At 46.5% G+C, this 18472-nt stretch overlaps 1 protein-coding gene across 1 annotated transcript in view; it reads left to right on the top strand.

The window, feature by feature from the left end:
* Window positions 1-18472, top strand: part of acox1 (acyl-CoA oxidase 1, palmitoyl) — a 109953-nt gene that overhangs the window by 84459 nt on the left and 7022 nt on the right. Inside the window, 3 exon segments of the mRNA XM_038777335.1 lie at window positions 6458-6648; window positions 7546-7722; window positions 11394-11499. Of these exon segments, the coding sequence (XP_038633263.1) occupies window positions 6458-6648; window positions 7546-7722; window positions 11394-11499 (474 nt within the window).

The raw sequence follows: 18472 nt of genomic DNA, 5'->3' as shown, positions 1-18472 counted from the left end.
AGTCAAGGACAGTGGTGGGAAGTTGTGTGTGGAGGCTGAGGAGATAAGCGAGATACTAAATGAATACTTTTTGTCAGTATTCACTCAGGAAAAAGATAATATTGTGGAGGAGAATGCTGAGACCCAGGCTATTAGAATAGATGGCATTGAGGTGAGTAGGGAAGAAGTGTTGGCAATTCTGGACAAGGTGAAAATAGATAAGTCCCCGGGGCCTGATGGGATTTATCCTAGGATTCTCTGGGAAGCCAGGGAAGAGATTGCTGAGCCTTTGGCTTTGATTTTTAGGTCATCATTGGCTACAGGAATAGTGCCAGAGGACTGGAGGATAGCAAATGTGGTCCCTTTGTTCAAGAAGGGGAGTAGAGATAACCCCGGTAACTATAGGCCGGTGAGCCTAACATCTGTGGTGGGTAAAGTCTTGGAGAGGATTATAAAAGATACGATTTATAATCATCTAGATAGGAATAATATGATTAGGGATAGTCAGCATGGTTTTGTGAAGGGTAGGTCATGCCTCACAAACCTTATCGAGTTCTTTGAGAAGGTGACTGAACAGGTGGACGAGGGTAAAGCAGTTGATGTGGTGTATATGGATTTCAGTAAAGCGTTTGATAAGGTTCCCCACGGTCGGCTATTGCAGAAAATACGGAGGCTGGGGATTGAGGGTGATTTAGAGATGTGGATCAGAAATTGGCTAGTTGAAAGAAGACAGAGAGTGGTGGTTGATGGGAAATGTTCAGAATGGAGTTCAGTTACGAGTGGCGTACCACAAGGATCTGTTCTGGGGCCGTTGCTGTTTGTCATTTTTATAAATGACCTAGAGGAGGGAGCAGAAGGATGGGTAAGTAAATTTGCAGACGACACTAAAGTCGGTGGAGTTGTAGACAGTGCGGAAGGATGTTGCAGGTTACAGAGGGACATAGATAAGCTGCAGAGCTGGGCTGAGAGGTGGCAAATGGAGTTTAATGTGGAGAAGTGTGAGGTGATTCACTTTGGAAAGAATAACAGGAATGCGGAATATTTGGCTAATGGTAAAATTCTTGGTAGTGTGGATGAGCAGAGGGATCTCGGTGTCCATGTACATAGATCCCTGAAAGTTGCCACCCAGGTTGATAGGGTTGTGAAGAAGGCCTATGGTGTGATGGCCTTTATTGGTAGAGGGATTGAGTTCCGGAGCCATGAGGTCATGTTGCAGTTGTACAAAACTCTAGTACGGCCGCATTTGGAGTATTGCGTACAGTTCTGGTCGCCCCATTATAGGAAGGACGTAGAAGCTTTGGAACGGGTGCAGAGGAGATTTACCAGGATGTTGCCTGGTATGGAGGGAAAATCTTATGAGGAAAGGCTGATGGACTTGAGGTTGTTTTCGTTAGAGAGAAGAAGGTTAAGAGGTGACCTAATAGAGGCATACAAAATGATCAGAGGGTTAGATAGGGTGGACAGCGAGAGCCTTCTCCCGCGGATGGAGGTGGCTATCACGAGGGGACATAGCCTTAAATTGAAGGGTAATAGATATAGGACAGAGGTCAGAGGTGGGTTTTTTACGCAAAGAGTGGTGAGGCCGTGGAATGCCCTACCTGCAACAGTAGTGAACTCGCCAACATTGAGGGCATTTAAAAGTTTATTGGATAAGCATATGGATGATAAGGGCATAGTGTAGGTTAGATGGCCTTTAGTTTTTTTTCCATGTCGGTGCAACATTGAGGGCCGAAGGGCCTGTACTGCGCTGTATCGTTCTATGTTCTATGTTCTATCTGATTGCAGCTTCTCCCTCTCAAACTGCAGGGTAAATTCTATCATATTATGGTCACTGCTCCCGAAGTGTTTCTTCACCTTAAGATCCCTAATCAAGTCTGCCTCATTACACATCACCAAATCCAGAACTGCCTGTTCCCTAGTAGGCTCTGTCACAAGCTGCTCCAAAAAGACATTCCACCAATTCCATTTCTTGGGATCCACTAGCAACCTGATTTTCCCAGTCCACCATGATTATTGTAATATTGCCTTTTTTACATGCCTTTTCTAACTCCTGATTTATTTTCTGCCCCACATCCTGACTACTGCTAGGGGGCCTGTGCATAACTCTCATCCGGGTCTTTTTACCTTTGCGATTCCTTAACTCTACCCACAGAGATTCTATGCCTTCTGATCCTATATCGGTCCTTTCTATTGATTTAACTTCATTCCTTACTAACAATGCAACCCGTGCCTTTGCACATCTGCCTGTCCTTTCGATAGGACATATATCCTTGGATATTTAGATCCCAGCCCTGATCCACTTGCAGCCATGTCTCTGTGATGCCCACAACATCATATCGGCCAATTTCAATGTGTGCAACAAGCTCATTTACCTTGTTCCGTATACTGCGCGCATTTAGGTACAACACCCTCAATCCTGCATTGACCACCTCTCTTTTCACAGTCTCCTCAGTCACTGTACCCTGTACTGTGGCCCTTTTGGATTTTTGACTATGGCTTCTCTGCCTTACACTTTCCTCCTCGCTGCTTTTTGTTTCTGGCCCCGTTTTACTTCACTCCAACTTCCTACATCGGTTCCCATTCCCCTGCCACATTAGTTCAAACCCTCCCCAACGGCACTAGCAAACCCAGAACATCGGTTCCAGTCCTGCCCAGGTGGAGTACGTCTGGTTTGTACTGATCCCACGTCCCCAAGAACCGGTTCCAATGCCCCAGGAATTTGAATCCCTCCCTCTTGCACCATCTCTCAAGCCACGCATTCATCCTATCTATCCTGACATTCCTACTCTGACTAGCTCATGGCACTGGTAGCAATCCTGAGATTACTACCTTTGAGGTTCTACTTTTTAATTTTACTCCTAACTCCCTGAATTCAGCTTGTAGGACCTCATCCCGTTTTTTACCTATATCGTTAGTGCCTATGTGCACCATGAACGTTGGCTGTTCACCCTCTCCACCCCCCCCCCCCCCAGAATGTCCTGCAGCCGCTCTGAAACATCCTTGACCCTTGCACCAGGGAGGCAACATACTATCCTGGAGTCTCGATTGCGTCCGCAGAATCGCCTGTCTGTTCCCCATACAATTGAGTCCCCTATCACTCTAGCACTGCCATTCTTCTCCATGCCCTCCTGCTCAGCAGAGCCAACCACAGTGCCATGAACCTGGCTACTGCTGCCTTCCCCTGGTGAGCTATCTCCCTCAACAGTATCCAAAGCGGTATATCTGTTTTGCAGAGAGATGACCGCAGGGGATACCTGCACTGCCTTCCTACTCTGCTCTGTCTTTTGGTCACCCATTTTCTATCTCCCTCAGTAATTCTGCAGTGTGACCAACTCGCTAAATGTGCTATCCATGACGTCCTCAGCATTGTGGATGCTCCAAAGTGAGTCCACCCTCAGCTCCAGAGCCGTCAAGCGAACTAACTGTAGCTGCAGCTGGATGCACGTCTTGCACGTGAAGGAGCCAGGGTCAGTTGACATGTCCCTGAGCTCCCATATTGCACACGAGGAGCATGGCACGGGTCTGGGATCTCCTGCCATGTCTTAAACCTTAGGTTAACTTATACAACTACAATGCCAAAAAAAAAATAAAAAACAAACAAAAAATAGACAATGAAAAGAAAAACTACTTACCTGTCACCACTACTTACCAGTCGGTCCTTTCTTGGCCAATCTAATCACAGCCCTCCTGTGACATCCCTCTTCAGTTTCTCGCCAGTCTAAACCTCAGATTTAAACCCACAATCTCCACTCTCTAGAATGTCAAGGGCAGCAGCACCTCCAAGTCACACACCATCTGCCTCTCTATCCTTGTAATCTTCTCCAGCCCCACAGCCCTGCAAGATATCTGTTTCATCTAATTCCAAAGATAGGAGGAGCAAGGGTCATTCAATAAGGTCTGATCAGATTGTGACCTCAACTCCACCTTCCTGCCTGCCCCCGAAAACCTTTCACCCCCTTGGCTTATCAAGAATCTTTCATCCTGTGCCTTCAAAAATATTCAAAGACTGCTTCCACTGCCTTTTGAGGAAGAGTTCCAAAAACTCTCAACTCTCTGAGAGAGAAAAATTCTCTTCATCTCTCTATTAAATGGGCAATTCCTTATTTTGAAATAGTGAGCCTGAGTTCCCACAAAGGAAGTAGTCCAGATCCCTTAGGACCAAGTGGTATCTTCATCTTCTAAACTTTTTCAGATACAAGCATAGCCTGTCCAACCTTTCCTCGAAAGACAACTTGCCCATTCCTGGTATTAGTCTGGTAAACCTTCTCTGAACTGTTTCCAAAGTATTTACATCCTTCCTTAAATAAGGAGACCAATACTGTGCATAACAGTCCAGATGTGGTGTCACCAATGCCCTGTACAACTGAAACATAACCTCCCTACTTTTGTAATCAATTCCCCTCACAATGGGGCGGAAGGTGGCACAGTGGTTAGCATTGGGACTGCGGTGCTGAGGATTTTAAAAAGAAATTCTCCTCACGATCAAAAACATTTCGTTAGCTTTCCTAATTACTTGCTGTGCCTTTATAATAACCTTTTGTGATTCATGCACTCGGACACCCAGATCCTCAGAGCCCTGCAATCACTCACCACTTAGATAATATGCTTCTTTTTTATTCTTCCTGCCAAGATGAGCAATGTGACATTTTCCCAGATTATACTCCATTTGCCAGATCATTGCCCATCTACCTAACTATCTATATCCCTCCGTAGCCTCCTTATGTCCTCTTTACAATTTGCTTTCATACTGATCTTGTGTCACCAGCAAATTTAGCAACGATACCTTCAGTCCTTTTATTCAAGTCATGTATACAAATTGTAAAAAGGTGAGGCCCGAGGTGGATACCACACGTCACATCCTGCCAACCTGAAAATAACCTGTCAGCCCGCGGCTCCAACAATTTGCTCAGTACCACTTCCCTGGTGATTGTAATTTTCTGAGTTCTTCCCTCCTTTCCATTTTCTGATTTACAGCTATTTCTGGGATCTTGCTTGTTTCCTCTATAGTGAAGACATTGTAAAATACGTGTTCGATTCAGTATCTGGCATCTTCATATTTTCCATTATTAATTCCCCAGACTTATTTTCTACAGGACCAATGCTCATTCTGTCAACTCTTTTGTAAACATCAAAAGAAACTCCCAATATTTGTCTTTATATTTCTAGCTAGCTTTTTCTTGTATTCTATTTTTCCCCTCCTTGTTAATCTTTTTGATTGCTATTTTTTATATTCAATCCAATCTTTTGATTTGCACAATTATGTGCTTTCTCTTTATGTTTAATGCTATATATTACTTTATTCGTTAACCACGGATGGTGGTCCTCTTCTTCACTATTGACCGGTCCCATTACCTAATTTGCCAGTGCACTTTAGTTAGCTTTCCTTTCATGCCCTTATAATTACCCTAATACTAGCTTTGGACCCACTGTTTGCACCCTCCAACAGTGTAAAATTCTATCATAGTGGGATCTCTGCTCGGGGTGCCTTCACTGTGAGATCATCTATCTCATTGCACAATACCAGGTCTAGGTACGGTAGTTAGCAATGTTGCTTCACAGCACCAGGGACCTGGGTTCGATTCCGGTTTGGGCCACTGTCTATGCAGAGTCTGCACATTCTCCCTGTGTCTGCGTGGGTTTCCTCCAGGTGCTTGTTGGGTAATTTGGACCTTCTGAATTCTCCCTCTGTGTACCCGAACAGGCGCCGGAATGTGGCGACGAGGGGATTTTCACAGTAACTTCATTTCAGTGTTAATGTAAGCCCACTTGTGACACTAATAAAGATTATTATTATTACTACCACAACTTCCCAAATTTGATCCCTTTTTCCGACCATGTAGTTTAGTTTCTGGCTCTTGAATATCCCTGATCTTTAAGTGCTCTACCATTGGTGGCCCTACCTTCAGCTACCTGGACCCAAAACTCAGGGCTCCCTCTCTGCACTTGCCCTTCACCCTTGTGAAAATGCTCCTTAGAACCTACCTCTTTGACCAAATGATGGCCACCTACCCTAGTTTTGCTTATGTGGCTCAGTGTCATATTTTGTTTTATAATGCTCTTGCGAACCTCCTTGCGACATTTCATTACTTTAAAGCACTGTCTAAAAATAGTTTATTGTTGATTACAAAGTGGATTGCTTTCCTGTCCCTTCATTGTCGCTGGTAAAATCCTGCAGCTTCCTAGCCAACAGCACTGGGAGAGCCTTCACCACGTTGACTGCAGCGGTGCAAGAAGGTGGCTCACCATCACTTTCAACAGAACCTTGGAATGGACAATAAATGGACACAGCCTGAGCAGTGACCCCCACATCCGGAGAATTTTTTAAAAGCCACTTGGGTTTCCCCAGTGTAATCACAGCAATTTAGCTTTTATATAATTGTGATTTATGTGACTTCAAAATATGTATTTGATGGACTCTCTGCCCCGCGACACCCGTCCCCCATCAATTGATGTGCTGATGGCTGCTGTTTGATTCCAGCTACATGCCTTGTCTGCTGGACTGAAGGCCTTCACCAGCTGGGTGGCCAGTGCCGGAATTGAGGAATGTCGAATGGCGTGTGGTGGCCATGGGTATTCACGGTCCAGTGGTCTCCCAGATATTTATGTCACATTCTCACCCAGCTGCACGTACGAAGGAGAGAACACTGTGATGATGTTGCAGACGGCCAGGTAAGGACTCCCTCAGCATTGGCTGGTGTACAGCAGACTGCATTCTTTGGAGTGTGTGACCTTTGAGGACAGCTAAGTTCATGCCGTTGGGTCCGGTTTTCTCTCTTGTGGGGGATTCACAGCCTATCCTTTCTGAAGTTTATCATTGCCCTTTTGTCTTGGCCAACATTTAACCCTCAATTAATACCCAGAAACAGATCTATTTAGTCTTTATCACACATTGTGGGAAGCAGCTTGCACAAATTGGCCTTAAATTCCAACAGGACTGTGCTTCATTGGCTGTTGAGCCCGTCAAGTTGTCCTAAGGTTGTGTTTGGCGCTATATAAATTTAAGTCTCCCTTTATCCTGAGTATGTAAAAACTGTGCAAACATGCCACTCCCTCCCACCCATCAGTGCCCCCCCCCCCCCCCCCGGTTGTTAGTTTTCACCCTATCTCCAGCCCTAAGAGTTGCTGAGAGTGGTGAGACTGTATTGTCTGTTGTACCTCAAAGACTGCCAAGGATGTGTAATCCTAGGGTTAAGTGTTACTCTATACCCTTGGTAATCAGCCCACAAAGCCAACACAACTGAGACTACTTCCACTTGTCTGTTGTTCACTGGTTTGCCCCATGAAAAGGAGCATTTTCCCTGCGTGTCAGTCCTGAATGAGCTCAGGCTTGGCACCAGGGTGGCATATGGTGCTGGAGGTTCACAGGGCTGTAGGGAAAGAGCAGGGGATTGCAATACTGATTAGTTCTTTCAAAGAGCTGGCAGACTGCACTCTTTGCGTGCAGAACTATCCCATGGTAAAGTCTTGTTCATTTCTGTTCTGCCCCTCTTTGCACGGTTTTAACATTGGTTGCATTAGTCATATAGACTGATGGTGATGGATTACCTGCTTCTGGCTGTGTTGCAGGTACCTGTTCAAGAGCTATACGCAGGCAAAGTCTGGGCAGAAGCTATCAGGCACAGTCTCGTACCTGAATGACCTGTGCAACCACATCCAGCCCCAGCAGGTGGCCAGCCGACCCATAGTGATGGACATTAATGACATCAGCCAGCTAGTGGAAGCGTACCAACTGCGAGCAGCCAAGTGAGTACTGAGGGGTGAAGTAGGGCAGCCAAGCTATATTACCTGTTTGGATTGTCCGTGTTTGTTGAACCTTTTCATTGTTTGACTGTCTTTGATCATCTGGGATAAGGACACTAGCATAAGGCACCTCAGAGCCATTTGGGATGTTCCAGTGTCCTGTGGTGGGATGCAAGAGATGTTCCAGTTTCCTGTGATCCTTGTCTGTGCTGCAATCACACTTGTTTTCTCCCTGGAATGTTTTAGACAGAGAACATAGAGGAATGGTATTGAGGTTTGCTGACACTAAATTTAGGGGCATGGAAAACTGTGATGAAGGGGATTGCATGACGAGGCAAATAAGTGTAAGATGTAACTCAGTATGCATTTTGGGAAAAATAATAAAATGTATCTTGGGCGGTGAAATTCTTAACATGGTATAGGGACGGAGAGATAGGGAAGGAGCATAGGAAGTGGAGTAGGCTATACAGCCCCTTGAGCCTGTTCTGTCATTTATTGCTGATATCTATTCCCACTCCACTCACCTTTATTCCATATTTCTTGAGACCCTTCCCCAACAAACATTTATCAATCTCAGTTTTGGAATTTTCAATTGATCCCCCAGCATCCACAGCCTTTTTGAGGCGATTTCCACTATGTGTATGGAAATACTTTCTGACCCGTGAACAACCTAGCTCTAATTTTAAGGTCTTCCTTGTGGACTCGCCACACCCCTACCTGACAATATAGTTTCTCTCTCCATACCCTATCAAATTCTTTAATTATCTTAAACATTCCAATAAGATTGCCTCGTAATCTTTAAGGGACTGTAAGCCTACGCTATACATCTTGTCCTTATTAATTAATCTTATTAGCCGCAGTGTCAATCTGACAATTCACTACTGCTGCTACTACACTCTGTCCAGCCCTCCCCAGCTGATGAAGCAGTGCTCCATGTTGAATACCACATAGAAGAAGCACTGAGGGTGGCAAGAGCACAGAATATATTCTGGATAGGGAACTTCAATGTCCATCACCAAGAGTGGCTCGGTAGCACGACTACTTACCGAGCTGGCCAGGACCTAAAGGACATAGCTGCTAGACTGGGACTGCAGCAGGTAGTGAGAGAACCAATAAGAGGGAAAATATACTGGACCTCATTCTTACCAACCTGTCTGTCGCAGATGCATCTGTCCATGACGGTATCGGTAGGAGAGACCCTTCGCACAGTCCTTATGGAAGCTAAGTTCCGTCTTCACATTGAGGATACCCTTCATTGTGCTGTGTGGCACCACCACTGTGCTAAATGGGATAGACTTAGAAATTAGAACAGATCTAGCAAGTCAAGACTGGGCATCCATGAAGCTCTGTGGGCCATCAGCAGCAGAATTGTACTCTGCTACAATCTGCAACCTTATGGCTCGACATATCCTTCACAGGCAAAGCGTTTGCAACAATCTTCAGCCAGATGTGCCGTGTGGATGATCCATCTCTGCTTCCTCTGGAGGTCCCCAGCATCACAGATGCCAGTCTTTAGGCAATTCAATTCACTCCATGTGATATCAAGAAACGGCTGAAGGCACAGGATACTGCAAAGGCGATGGGTTCCTCAGGGTAGTGTCCAAGACCCAACCATCTTCAGTTGGTCTTCCTCCCATCATAAGCTTAGAAGTGGGCATGTTCGCTGATGATTGCACAATGTTCAGCACCATTCACAACTCCTCAGATAATGAAGCAGTCCATGTCCAAATGCAGCAAGACCTGGACAATATCCAGGCTTGGGCTGATGAGTAACATTTGTGCCGCATAAGTTCCAGGCAATGACCATCCACACCAAGAGCCTATCTAACCATCACCCCATGACATTCAATGGTGTTACAATCACTGAATCTACCACTATCAGCATCCTGGGGATGCCATTGACCAGAAACAGAACTGAACCAGCCATATAAATACTATGACTACAAAAACAGGTCGGAGGTTAAGAATCCCGTGGCGAGTAACTCACCTCCTGACTCTCAAAGACTGTCCATCTACAAAGGAAAGTACAGCACAGAAACAAGCCCTTCGGCCCTCCAAGCCTGCGCCGATCATGCTGCCTGTCTAAACTAAAACCTTCTGCACTTCTGGGGTCCGTATCCCACTGTTCCCATCCTATTCATGTATTTGTCAAGATGCCTCTTAAACGTCACTATCGTATTTGCTTCCACCGCCTCCCCCAGCAGCGCGTTCCAGGCATTCACCACCCTCTTTATAAAACATTTGCCGCGCACATCTCTAAACTTTCCCCCTCGCACCGTAAACCTATGCCCCCCTAGTAATTGGCTTTGCCACCCTGAGAAAAAGCATCTGATTATCCACTCTGTCCATGGCAAAAGGCACTAATCAGTAATGTGGTGGAATACTCTCCACTCCAACAACACTAAGAAGCTCAACAACATTCAGGACCAAGCAGCCCACTTGAGTGCTCCCCCTTCCACAAACATTCACTCCCACCACCACTAATGCACAATGGCAGCTGTGTCTACCATCTACAAGATGCACTGCAGCAACTCTTCAAGGCTCCTTAGCCAGCTCCTTCCAAACCCATGACCACTACCACCTAGAAGGGCAAGAGCAGCATATAGCTGGGAATACGGCTTGAGATTCCCCTCCAAGTCACTCACCATCTTGATTTGGAGATATATTGACGAGGGTTTCAGCAGCACCGTTAAAAATTTAGAAGTGGCCTTGTGATGGGAGGATATGGGGGTCAGAAACTCAGACGGGGTTTATATAGAACACCAGATTTGCAAGTGGCCTGAAACAAACTACGGCTAGGGAGGGAGGTTTGAGTGGTTGGTTTGGGCCACTTCTTCCATTTTACCTCGAGGCAGCTACAACTCCTGTTGGTCAGACAGGCAGCTAGACAACACCAAGGCAGTGAAGCAGCTGAGGGAGACGGAGCTAGGTGACATCAGCGTGCAGGTGGACGCTGACTCATGTCCACAGATTACATTGTCCTGGGAAAACACGTGGAGGAGACTAAGGAAAGTTCCTTGGGGAATTTTGGAAGTAATGGTGTGAGAATACAAGGGCAAACCATTGCAGAAGATGCTCTGGCTATGATTGGACATCCAGAAGGACAGTCCACGCACTGAACAATACAGATGATGGTTGACCAACCTCGTCAAAGTCTGAAACGAGTCAGGATAGATAATGCACCATTGCCATAGTCATTTGTGACATTAGTTAAACAGGTGCAGTCGGTTGAATAAGCTTTAGTGCAGTAATTTCTGAGGTTCTTGATTATTTTGTTTGGCAGGAATAATCTGGTGTCTTGAATAGTTGCTGGACCATTTTTTAAATTGTTATTCCTTTTTCCCCTATGACTCGCTTTCGCAATCACTCTCTTGCCTCAATCAGTACTTGCTGATCAACCTCATTTGTCCCTTTTGCTCTTAGTGTCCCTGCACTGAACACCCGACCCAGCTTGAAAGGCAGAGCTGTGAGAAATATTTAATTTGAGACTCTTTGCAAAATCCATGTTCTTTTTTGGCTCAGTCTGACGAGACAGATGTGTGTGTGTGATCACCACACCACACAAACCCCCAGTATGTACAGGTTAGCTCTGACACTTACCCACTCTCCCTGCAGATGCTTTGTGTAATCTTTCTCTCCCTTCACTCATCCCACTCCCTGGACTTCCATCCCAGCCTGGTTGAGGCAGCTGCACATAATTATCGCTTGGAACTGGGCCGGAGGAAGAACAAGGAAGAAGCCTGGAACAGCACCTCTATCGATCTGGTCAGAGCATCGGGGGTGAGTGACCCATGTTTAGAAGATTGCCGCCTCTCATTTGCAAGGTGGATTTGCTTTTCCCTTTCCTTCCCTACCCACCTCGCCTTTCCCCATTTCACCCTTGTGAAGATTAATTGCCCCTATCCTCGCTTGTGCTGGATCATGATCCCCTAATGGGTTGGTTTGAGCCAGGATGCCTGTCCCTGGCACATTTGGGGTGGCACGGTGGTTAGCACTGCTGCATCACAGTGCCAGAGACCCAGGTTTGATTCCGGCTTTGGGTGACTGTGTGGAGTTTGCACGTTCTTCCCGTGTCTGCGTGGGTTTCCTCCGGGTGCTCTGGTTTCTTCCCACAGTCCAAAGGTGTGAAGGTTAGGTGGATTGGCCGTGCTAAATTACTCTTAGTGTCCAAAGGTTAGGTGGGGTTATGGGGATAGGGCAGGGAGTTGGGCCTAGGTAGGGTGCTCTTTCAGAGAGACGGTACAGACTCGATGGGCTGAATGGCTTCCTTCTGCACTGTAGGGATTCTATGATTGTGAATGACAGCCGACCTTTGTAGAATGCCAGTGCAAAGTGGCACTGCCCCAATTACTGTAACTATCCAACAATAACCCCCTGAAGTCACGAGGTAATGTAGAGTTATACTGTCTGGCTCACCATTTCTGAGTGTAATGTTAGACTTGGCTGAACTTCGTAGGGATTCAATGATAAACTTTAAAAAGTGTATATTTTATTGAAACATTTTCTTTTATATACACAAACTATTCATACCATTCCAACAGATCTTATATTATTACAGAAAAAAATAAAAATAACCCCAAATCACCCCATCCAGTCTAATTCAGCCACATACCTAGCCTATCCCCCCTTTTCCGTCCCCCCCTCCCCCTAAATAGCTGATGGTAACTAACTCCTTGAAAAAGGCAATGAAAGGTTGTCACCTTGAGTAAAACCCATCCACCGATCCTCTCAAAGTGCCCTCCATTTTTCCAGGTGCAGAAAATCCACCAAGACACTAACCAAGCCAAAGTGGCTCCACCCAAGCAAGACTTGCCTCTGAGCTTTTAGAGAGGCAAAGGTCAAGTCATCGGCCTTCTTCCTCTCCTGCAGCTCCGGCAAGTCTGAAGTTCCAAAGATGGGTACCCTTGGGCACAGCTCCACCCTACCCCCCAGAATCCCTGATATTATTTTGAAAAGGGAAACTGATAACTCAGCCAGCCTGTGGCAAGACTAAAACATGCGTATGGTTCGCCGGCCTCCGAGAACATCTGTCACATCTATCCGCACCCCCCCCCCCCCCCCCCCCCTCCCCCTCCAAAACCACCCCCAACCCGTCTTCCCAAAGAAGCCCGCTCCATCACCAACATCTGCCCATAAACGACAGAACTTAAAGCGATGGTGCTGGCATCAGGGGAAACAAAGGAAGCTCTTTCCGCACAAAGTCTCGCACCTGCGGATATCTAAACATATTCCCTTTTGGAAGCTGGAACCTCTCTGAAATCTCTTCTAACTCTGAAAACCTACCCATACAAACGGGTCCCTAAATCTCTCTTAAACCCTCCATGTCCCATTCCCTAAACATTGAATCTAGCCCAGACGGCACAAACCTATGATTCCTACAGACCGGCGCCAACAGCGCCATAGTGCCTAATTAAAATGCTGCCTAAATTGGTTCCAAATTTTCAAAGAGGCTATTACCACTGGGCACGATGACAACCTCACTAGACAGAATGGGAGAGGGATGATGACCAGAGCCCACAAGCCCATTCCTAGCTCAATGGACTAGACAGCTGGTTTGTGATGCAGAACAAGGCCAGCAGCGCAGGTTCAATTCCCGTACCAGCTTACCCAAACAGGCGCCGGAATGTGGTGCCTTGGGGCTTTTCACAGTAACTTCATACAGAAAAAGGTTATTATTATTATTATACAAGAAATCTCCTCCGTCCGCCCCCCAGATAGAGTCTGGATCCTTCAACCACCCATCAATGTTTTCTGCCCAGTAATACCACAGGAAATTGGGTAGTGTCAACCCTCCCCAACTGTCTATCCCTCTGTAAAAAGACTGTACGCACCCGAGGGGTCTTGCCCGCCCAAATAAATGTAGATATTAACTTATTGGCCCTACCAAAAACTTTTGGTGGGGGGGGGGTTATTTGCCTGCTGAGGCATTTCGGTCCAGCATCGATCCTCAAACCCCCCCCCCCCCCCGCACGCAAAGCAAGCTCCCACAAACTGCGATGTGATAACGACCAAGCTCATCTCTGTTTCTGCTTGAAAAATATCAAAGCGAAGTCCTTACGTTAGTGGCCCCCGGAATCTCTTTAATACACCATGCCCACCCGCCCCCTCCAGGAACCTCGCCCCGGGGTGAGTTTGATGCATGAACCCGGACTGTTTCCTGAGAGAGCTATACCCAACGCATCCTCCCCCTCTATCTCTCGTAACATTTTATGTCTCCGATCTATGGCCTTCGACGCTCTGGACAAAAAACTGTAATTATTGGGGTTCTAGTGAGAAAGTAGCATTTTCTTTCATTTGGAAATGGCAATGAAATCATGGACTTAAAAAAAAAATTGACCCTACCAAAGAAAGCCTCAGAAAGAAAAACAAAAATCTTGGAAGAATATTCATTTTCACCGTCTGGACTGTACCCGCCAAAGTTGAAGGAAGAGCATACCACCTCCTTAAATCCACCTTCACCCCATCAACCAGACTGCCAAAGTTAAGTTTATGGAGTGAGGCCCAATCATGAGCCAGCCGAATTCCAAGATACCGAAAGTTAGTTGTAGCTTCCCCAGATCAGCTCCCCTCACCTCACCTGAACGTTCACCAAAAAGATTCACTTTTGCCAAAGTTGAATTTATACCCCGAAAAGGAACCAAATTTCCTGAGCAACTCCATACTCTCCTTCACATTGGAGACAGGGTCCTTAACGTACAACAACAGATCATCTACATACAGGGACACCTTATGCTCCCTGCCTCCCCACTCAATCCCCCTCCATTTGGACGACTAAGCGCAATGGCCAGTGGCTCGATTGCTAACACAAACAGAAACGGTGATAATGGATCTGCCTCGTATCCTGTTCAATCAAAAGTACCCCAAATTTAGGGCATTTGTACGGACACGCGCAATACGAGACTTATACAAAAGCCTAATCCAGAATATAAATTTCGGCCCAAAACTAAATCGCCCCATAACCTCAAAAAGGTACTTCCACTCAACCCAATGCATTCATTGAAATGATCACCTCTGACTTTACCACTGAGGAGGGCGACAGTACCACATTCAAGAGTCTCCTAAAGTTGGCTGACAGCTGCTGGCCCTTAACAAATGCTGTCTGCTCCTCCGATACCGCCCCTGACAGACAAGGCTCGAAAAGAGTTGCCAATCACTTAGCCAACAATTTCGTATCCACAGTTAACAGAAAGATAGGTCGGTACGACCCACACTCTGCTGGATCCTTGTCCTTTTTCAAGATCAGAGAGATCGATGTCTGGGCCAGAGTAGCCGCCAGTACCACCCTCACAGATAAATTCCTATATAACTTGTATGAAATAATCTCCCCTTAATGACCTCCTTCAATGCTTCCCAGCACGTGGAGGCTGAGACCTCCCCATCCTTTTGCATCTCCATGTACTCCCTAATTGCAAATGATATCCGCTCGCAAAAACCTTTGTCCACAAGCATGTCCAACCTCCACAGGGATCACTGAGAGTGGCCCGGCTCCAACAACCGATCCACATTATATGGGACATGGTCCGTTATTACTATTGCTAAGTACCCTAACCCAGTGATCAAGGACTTACCTAACACATAAAAGTCTATCCGGGAGTAGACCCAATGAACATGGGAAAAGAAAGAAAACTCCTTATAACTCAGGTATCTGTGGTTAGCACTGGGACAGCGGCGCTGAGGACCCGGGTTCGAATCACGGCCCTGGGTCACTGTCCATGTGGAGTTTGCACATTCTCCCCATGACTGCGTGGGTTTCACCCCCACAACCAAAGATGTGCAGGTTAAGTGGATTGGCCATACTAAATTGCCCCTTAATTGGTAAAATATAATTGGGTACTCTAAATTGACATCAAAATAAAAAGGTATCTAAATCTCCACGGGTCTCTCTCCACCCCCCCCTCCCCCATCTGTTTCATTAACACCAGCAATTCTTTTGCCATCCCTGTTCTAATGAAGGACTTGGGACTTGACCTGTTCAGCCGAGGGTCCAATTAACTGATGCGTATCGAGATCAGGAATAGATACGAGCGCCCACTGAATAAATTCCATGTCATCCCAATTCGGCGCATATACCTTCAAAACCACCAACATTACTATTACATATCTCCCTCTTGGGTCTGCCAAAATGTTGACTGCAGAAAAAGCCACCCTTTTACTAAGCAATACCGTGAAAACTCAAGAGTGTTCAAACAAAAATGGATCAAAGGCTTCAGTTCCCCCCAGTCCGCCTGCTCCGGCACATCAAAATAATAATCTCTGTCTCCAAAAGTAACATGAAGGCTAGCCGGATACACCATCCCAAAAGGCACGTTGTTTCTGCAGAGGGCCGCTTTGGCTTATTGAACGCCGCATGCCCTCTTGACAATTTGACATCTTGATATATTCGCGTGGGATGACCCTCCCATCTATTCTCTCGAGTGTCCTTTGCCCATCCCAGGACCCACTCCTATCCAATATCCATGGAACTGGGCAATTATCATCGTTGGCGGTTCCCCTGATTTGGGCTTTTGTCTCATCAACAGATGGGCCCGGTCCAATTTAGGTCAGGTCGAGAAGATGAGATGCAACAATAAATTAGTGGTTTGCAGTATTGGAAGGTTTTTAAGGTGCTTTAGAAGCAGTTCAGGGAAGGTTTACTAGACTACACTGAAAGGATATCGGGAGTCGGTAGGAATGGGGTACAAAGAACAAAGGGCAGCAGGGTAGCATGGTGGTTAGCATAAATGCTTCACAGCTCCAGGGTCCCAGGTTCGATTCCCGACTGGGTCACTGTCTGTGTGGAGTCTGCACGTCCTCCCCCTGTGTGCGTGGGTTTCCTCCGGGTGCTCCGGTTTCCTCCCACAGTCCAAAGATGTGCGGGTTAGGTGGATTGGCCATGCTAAATTGCCCGTAGTGTCCTAATAAAAGTAAGGTTAAGGGGGGGTTGTTGGGTTACGGGTATAGGGTGGATACGTGGGTTTGAGTAGGGTGATCATGGCTCGGCACAACATTGAGGGCCGAAGGGCCTGTTCTGTGCTGTACTGTTCTATGTTCTATGTTCTAAAAGTACAGCACAGGATTAGGCCCTTCGGCCCTCTAAGCCTGCGCCGACCATGCTGCCCGTCTAAACTAAAATCTTCTACACTTCCGGGTCCGTATCCCTCTGTTCCCATCCTATTCATGTATTTGTCAAGATGCCCCTTAAATGTCACTATCGACCCTGCTTGCACCACCTCCTCTGGCAACGAGTTCCAGGCACCCACTACCCTCTGTGTAAAAAAACTTGCCTCGTACATCTCCTCCAAACCTTGCCCCTCACACCTTAAACCTATGCCCCCTTGTAACTGACCCCTCTACCCTGGGAAAAGTCTCTGACTATCCACCCTCAACCTCCATCGTTCCAGTGAGAAAAAAACAAGTTTTTTCAACCTCTCCTCATAGCTAATGCCCTCCATACCAGGCAAAATCCTGGTAAATCTCTTCTGCACCCTTTCTAAAGCCTCCACACTATAGGCGACCAGAATTGAACACTATACTCCAAGTGTGGCCCAACTAAGGTTCTGTACAGCTGCAACATGACCTGCCAATTTTTATACTCAATGCCCCGGCCAATGAAGGCAAACATGCCGTATGCCTTCTTGACTACCTACACCACCTGTGTTGCACCTTTCAGTGACCTGTACACCTAGATTTCTCTGACTGTCAATACTCTTGAGGGGTCTACCATTCACTGTATATTCCCTACCTGTATTAGACCTTCCAAAATGCATTACCTCACATTTGTCTGGTTTAAACTCCATCTGCCATCTCTCCACCCAAGTCTCCAAACGATCTGAATCCTGCTGTATCCTCTGGCAGTCCTCATCGCTATCCGCAATTCCACCAACCTTTGTGTCGTCCACAAACTTACTAATCAGACCAGTTGCATTTTCCTCCAAATCATTTATATATACTACGAACAGCAAAGGTCCCAGCACTGATCCCTGCGGAACACCACTAGTCACAGCCCTCCAATCAGAAAAGCACTCTTCCATTGTTACTCTTTGCCTTCTATGACCTAGCCAGTTCTGTATCCATCTTGCCAGCTCACCCCTGACCCCATGTGACTTCACCTTTTGTACCAGTCTGCCATGAGGGACCTTGTTAATGGCCTTATTGAAGTCCATATAGACAACATCCACTGCCCTACCTGCATCAATCACCTTTGTGATCTCCTCGAAAAACTCTATCAAGTTAGTGAGACACGACCTCCCCTTCACAAAACCGTGCTGCCCCCTGCTAATACGTCCACTTGCTTCCAAATGGGAGTGGATCCTGTCTCGAAGAATTCTCTCCAGTAATTTCCCTACCACTGACGTAAGGCTCACCGGCCTATAGTTCCCTGGTGGTGTTGAAATTATGATCAGACCAGCCATAATCTTATTGAATGGGAGAGCAGGCTTGAGGAGCCGAGTGGCCTCTCCGTGCTCCTAATTATTATGTTTATATGTATTCCTCATTCACTTGAGGATGGAGCAGTGCCCCGAAAGCTAGTGATTTGAAACAAACCTGTTGGACTTTAACCTGGTGTTGTAAAACTTCTTACTGTGCTCACCCCAGTCCAACGCCGGCATCTCCACATCATGTTTGTATGTGTGAGAGGAGGTGAATTGAGACATATATTTAAATACTTTGTGCTGCGCAGGGTGGGAGTGTGATCTGGGCACATTCTTACACATTTGTACAAGAGGAAGGTTGTGCTGCTATTGCAGTTAAGAAACCCCTCCTTCATTCCTAT

This window comes from Scyliorhinus canicula, chromosome 18 (assembly GCF_902713615.1).
Source record: "Scyliorhinus canicula chromosome 18, sScyCan1.1, whole genome shotgun sequence".
In the NCBI taxonomy this organism is placed as follows: Eukaryota; Metazoa; Chordata; class Chondrichthyes; order Carcharhiniformes; family Scyliorhinidae; genus Scyliorhinus; species Scyliorhinus canicula.
Note: the sequence above shows the minus strand (reverse complement) of the source record. Positions and strands in the feature narration are given on the sequence as shown.